General features: G+C 34.8%; 1 protein-coding gene across 2 annotated transcripts in view; it reads right to left on the bottom strand.

Annotated features, from left to right (window-relative positions):
• The window catches only part of LOC138336792 (protection of telomeres protein 1-like), a 28,922-nt gene extending 22,679 nt beyond the window's left edge, over positions 1-6,243 (bottom strand). For both annotated transcript variants that reach the window (XM_069286356.1, XM_069286355.1), the window contains exons 1-4: positions 6,078-6,243; positions 1,121-1,281; positions 649-721; positions 159-247 (exon numbers count right to left, since the gene is read on the bottom strand). In XM_069286356.1, coding sequence (XP_069142457.1) covers positions 159-247; positions 649-721; positions 1,121-1,237 — 279 coding nt within the window. In that variant the 5' untranslated portion in view covers positions 1,238-1,281; positions 6,078-6,243. The remainder of the gene's footprint in view (positions 1-158; positions 248-648; positions 722-1,120; positions 1,282-6,077) is intronic.
• Between the last annotated feature and the right edge of the window lie 47 nt (positions 6,244-6,290).

Here is a 6,290-nt window from a genome sequence, read left to right on the forward strand (position 1 = left end):
ATCTTATAAAGGGCAATTTTCATTCTTTTGGAGGGGAGGGGAGAGGAAGATGCAAAACTTTTAATACATAGTTGTATCAAACACTTTAAACTTACAAACGATGATATGAATTACTTACATCCCTCTGTAGTATAAGTATAACGACATAACATACTTACATCTTTTTGTAGGATGTCCATCTCCTTGGCGATGGATCCAGTCACAAAAACAGGTAACATTAAAGGACCTGCAGTACTGTCATCTTTCTCTGAAAGAAAAGTTAGATTAAATTCATATAAAAAAATTTATCATAAGTAATTTTTTTATAACTTATTTATGTTTACAATAAAAAGAATTCCAATGGGATATTACAGAACAGAATTTACAGTCACTAAAATTACAAATCAAAACGAAAAGTTGCTGATAGTATTTCCTTTATTCACAGTACATTTTAATTTTGTATCTGACATGACATGTTATAAGATGATCTGATCACCATATTCTACATTTGCATATTACATAGCTATTTGCCCTTGTGGGTAGGTATTGTGATGCCACATGTCTGCGACCCAATAGATACCAACCACAAGGGAGGTAACTATGTAATGTGGATTTTCAAACACAAGAAGTAAAGTTCGTCGGAATAGTGTTAATATCAAAATTACTAACCATCCTCTAAAGCGATCCTCATGTAGTCGTACCATTTGTTTTTTTGTAGTTCAGATCTCTCCTTCACTCTTCCCTAAAAAATATTAAGCAAAATAAATTCACTATTCACTTTTTTGTAATTTTGTAAAGCAGATAAAACACAAATTTTACTTAGTAATACAAATGTACGTTCCTTTTTTTTTTTTTTTCATGTCAATACAAAGTATGTGATTAAAATTGCAACATAGTGGATGTGTCATGTTGAGATACATGATGTTATGTTACCAGGTATGCTTGCCGGATTGTTTGAGATCAGATGATGATACACGATGTATACTGTTTAAATCTAAAGAACCTTCTCAGCCTACCTCAAATGTCCGGACATTACCAATTGAAAGAGCTTGGTTCCCTATGTAAAGGTATATGTAGCACAACAGTATCCATACTACAAAACAGAGTAAACACTACATGTACATATTACATTGTACTTTACCTGTATGTAACATACGCTAGGGTCTGTATCCAGTCTCAGATCTCTAATATTCAACTTCTTCAGGTTGGTGGGTATATTTAAATGGATACCACATAACTTGCACCGTAACTTTTCCATGCTTATTTATTGGTGTCCTCATAAATTTTTCACCAGCAAAACACCTAAAAACATAATTAATATCAGAATATGATAAAGATTCAGAAGAGACAATCTCAACAGGCACGAGGTGTATGGTTTTGAGATTTATCCAGGTAGCAGACATAGTTTCCCCTACTTTTTCATTCGTCTGCATACTTCTGAGTATCAAGGCGTCCGACAGAGGACCCATTTTACCCACCATACAATGATGGTGCTGGCTAATAATAGTATGCAATGAGAGTATATGATTCTATATAAGAGATACCTTACCAAATGAACCATCAAGATACATTTCCTTGTGCATGAGAAGAAAGCAAAATTTTAATTCCACATAATCAGAAAACTATTAACAATATATGATAATATACATGAAGTGTAAGCAAATGGTACACCTCTATATCTCTACCCCATATTTGAGACCAGACAGAGGCAACTGCATGCAAATATTACTTCATGATATTTCCATGGCAACTGTTAATGTTTTTGAAGCAATCTGCATGTGATATGTCAAGTGATATGTGAAATTAAAGACGTCTGAATGTTACAACAATTGGCCAAGTTTACATAAAATTGATCTAAAAGCTAAACATTTTACAAAATCTGTGTATAGTGACCTGGTTACCATGACAATCAAAATTTTTACACACAAAAATTGTATGCACATCTACACACATTCACTGTATGAAAGTGATCTATGTCAGTGTGATGATAATCCACTACAATGAAGTGATCTATTTCTTTATGTCAGAAACATAAATAATTCTGTTTATACAGTTTGATACAAATGACTTTAAAGCTTAATAACTTTCACGTCATTTTAAGGACACAAGATTTAGAAGAAATGTCTTAACTTAAATTTACATTGAAAAAATTATGATAGTTCATGAAATGGCAGCTCGCTTTAGAAAGTAAGATGGCAAGCTTATAGGGGCTGGGCCATACAAATATGGTACCCCAACCGGCCCTAATCTATAAAATCTGTTACTTCTCAAAAGCGACACTGGGTTTTGGGCAAAGACAGCGCAGGCACTTTTGTGTTTGTGCACTGACCGTGACGTTAGGCGACGACCGATTTCCTTTGATATCCGCCTGCGCAGCCTTTGATGTAGCATGGGGGTGCGAGGGTTACCGTCTTACTTTCTGAAGCGTGCGGTCATTTCATGAGCTGTCGTATTTTTTTAATGGTAGTTTAAGACATTTCTATTAAATCTTCCATCCTTAAAGCAAGTTATAAACGTTGTGAAATTAAATTAACTTTACATTGATGTTTTGTTTGACTCGATAAGACAAGTATTTGTAGAGAAAAATGGTTTTTATTCCCGGTTCAAAAGCATCTCGTGTGGTTTTTAGTAGTGTAAAGAGACAGTCACGAATCCTTCTCACTTATAAATCCTTGAGCAAACAAATAACCTTATTTTTTTGGTCTTGCACCAAATCAAGAATTTTGGTACAAATCATGTAATATTCTATTCAGCTTAATAAGTTGAATACCATATATGATAATATATAAAATTGGATTATATAGTGTACCAGAAACATACTTTATGTATATGTAAAATGAGAGGAGAAAATGTAGCGGCCAGACTGGAATTCAAACCCGGAACCTTCCGAACACTAGCCGAGTGCTCTACAGACTGAGCTACCTGGTCACTGATGATCTATCCAGTCCAATCCCGCTACACTCCTCCCTCCTTTCTCGAAGTCTTCCCCCTCGAAGACATACGATCGTTTTTTTATTAACTTTTGTAATGCTTTCCCAACGAGAATTTTCAGTTAAGGAATGTTAATGAAACTGGGCCCAGGGGTTACTATCACTGATGTTATTTCCACCCCTGGACTAGCTCATAGTAAAACTGGAGGCAACAGAAGGCACAACACGAGACCCTTACCAACACCACCACCGTGGGTTATTTAGTTGGGCGCCAATGTAGAACAGGGAAAATGCACAATCCTGTCGAGTGCCCTGACCAGGAATTGAAACCGGGTCTCCGACGTGGAAATCTACGGCTCTACTGACTGAGCCAAAGAAGCATAAAGCATGAGTGACAGAGACCGTATTTAACATTATAATAGCGCAGCTCTCTGCGCGGCAGAAGGCCGCGTAGAGCTAAGCTCTACTAACCATAACACGTGTGTGAGCATATAGATTCCAATACACTCCAGTACCCCTTGGACTTTGAAATTGTGTCCCGCAGGAAAAGTCTCGCGCCTCTATGTAGGCAGCCATGTTTTAATTCTCGTTATCAACACGACGAGATTTGAAATTTCTGTACTAGAATAAATGTGTTATCAGTATACGCTTTAAAATTACTGTAAGTAGTTTTAATTTACACATATACAAGAACAATGCGATAAATGTAGTTGTCCAAGATATACTGTGTATGTTCTCAAGCGCACGGCACCGTCAGCTGTGACGTCACAAAACCTGACACCAAAGATTACGGCACAGATTCGCGCGTATTTTGATAGCATGGCATGTTGCCAAGTTTTCTCTGCATCTGATAAAAACAAGATTGAAGTATATTGAACTATTCCATTTGGATTATTTTGAATTCTTTCTAACTATCGATAGTATTTGCATATCAGTGAAATATTTTATTGTTAATCTCGTAGAAAAATATACCAGGGGTGTACAATTCCACTAGCCCGACGTCCGGGGCTAGTGATTTTCAGGTCAGGGCTAGTGGCTTCACGATCATTACTAGCCCGTGGGCTAGTGAAAATTTCTGTTAAAATCTATATTCACATTGAAATTTTAGTTGTAAATCAGCAGTTTAGCCTTTTATTGCCGTTTAGAATTCGACTAGCAGTAAATGTGTCGTCAAAACTGAAGCAAACAATATCGTTGCATACCACAGGTAGTTCCCAAACATAAATAACATTCTTCATCTAGATGCATCAAACGTTTTGTTATGTAATTGATGAAAGTTAAGCGCTTGAGTGACCCAGATGGCCATGTGTTTGCCGAGGTTGCTGACAGACAGGGAACGGGAAAATCCAGATTTCTTGACTCTAGACAAGAATCAATTATGAAGTGACATTTTTATTATCTAGCATCATTATCATTTTAGTGTTATAAATTTGAGTATATGGGGGTTGGATTCAGAAAGAACTACTGCTGTGCGATGGATAGCGGATCATTTTGAAGTAATTAAAATACACAGCAAAATGTTGTCATGTACACTTGCAGATACATAGGTATGCTTAGTTAACACAGCTGACACAAATAAGCCCACTGAATGTTTTTCAAAATAACTTTAATAGAGGTTTCATAATTATAGGTACAATATTTTTGCATATTTTTCATCTTATCTTTCGCATATTTTTATGATATATTGAAAACTTGTAAATGAGGTTTTTTTCAAAATAACTTTAAGAGAGGTTTCATAATTATAGGTACAATATTTTTGCATATTTTTCATCTTATCTTTCGCATATTTTTATGATATATTGAAAACTTGTAAATGAAAATCAGCAGTGCTAATTAATAATCATTTACAAAATATTTTATAGTAAATTGTAAAATTAATTTTGTGTAGTTCTTAAAATAAATCTATATGAAATTCAATAACAAATTGACATCATTTTATTCAAATACGAATGTATCATGCAAATGTTACTAGATAAAAAAAAATTTCCAATGCTCATAAAATTAGGGAAAATAAGTAAGTGTTCAGTAAAACAGTAATTTCAATTAAAGATTTTTTACAGAATTTTCTTGAGCAGTACTATTTACTAAATTCATCATACCTTTAAAATGAAAACAACAGATAATAAATACTGATTGTTCACTTTACATTTTCCAGCTAAGCTTTTAATATTAAAGTTAAACTTTAATAGATATACTGATTATGTTATCTTTCTTTATATAACGATAGTTTTAAAGGAAATATCTGAGTGAAATTAGAACCATAATTTCAAATCTAAAGTATTTTGCACGTGATGGCATTGTTGCATTATCAATATTAACTCAAGAATTTTTTTACTAAATGAATACCTGGTACCTGTGAACAATCGGTGCAATATCTTTATTAGCGGAATGGTATTTAACACACTGTTAGACATGTACTTGTTCTGTACAGGTTTGTAAAAAAATCCAGATCGAGTAAAATGAACATATAAAAACAAACAAAAAATAGGGCTAGTAGACTTCTGATCAGGGCTAGTGAAAAATTGATGCTACTAGCCCTTGGGCTAGTGCAAAATTTTCAGTTAATCTCGTAGAAAAATATAGACAATATAGAGTTATGATGTTATAATCTTTTGCATGTAGCGGCGCTCTTCTGAGGCTTTGCCTTAAATTCATATTATACAAGCCACACCAACCCTCTCCTTTTACATGTTTCTGAGTGTACTGCGCAAGATTGTGTGTCATGTTTACTTCCAGTTCCAACAAGGGGTAAGGGCGATGTTTTTTGTTTATTTTTGGTAAACTGAAAAAATACCGTTTATTTTTGGGATGGTACTTAAAAACAAATCTTTGGTCCTTGCTGTCACAATGAAACTCTTATGTGGGCAAGATCTCGTACCGGTATTGTATATCAAGATGTTTTTAATATGCCTACTCCTTTGTGTAGGAGGGCGAACTTGATTTTGGCCGAAATGACTAAGAGACTGTACATTGTCTGAATACTCCAATGATACAGTGTTAAATATAAGCCCATATGGTAGTGTTAGAAAGAGTACGTCGTGTTTAGGCCTAATCCGCAGACACAATCATCAAAATAAGACAAAACTCTAGATCTCGCGTCAATGAAATTCAAATGGGATTCCGTCAATCTGTTATGTCAAGATCATGCCGATACTGTTTAGTGCTTACCAGGTTCTACATATGTACAAGAAGTATTTAGGCTACTTCTATAATTTTAGCACTGCTACAACATTCTGTAGGTCGATCGCTGAAATGTGAAGCACTTTTACACCACGAAACGTCATACAAAAATACACTCTGTAGCGCCATTTTCTATTTCACTGAGACGCTTGACCATCTTTCGGCAAAATCAAACATTTTCCCGTTCCATACTGTACTCTC

This window comes from Argopecten irradians, chromosome 12 (genome assembly GCF_041381155.1).
Source record: "Argopecten irradians isolate NY chromosome 12, Ai_NY, whole genome shotgun sequence".
In the NCBI taxonomy this organism is placed as follows: Eukaryota; Metazoa; Mollusca; class Bivalvia; order Pectinida; family Pectinidae; genus Argopecten; species Argopecten irradians.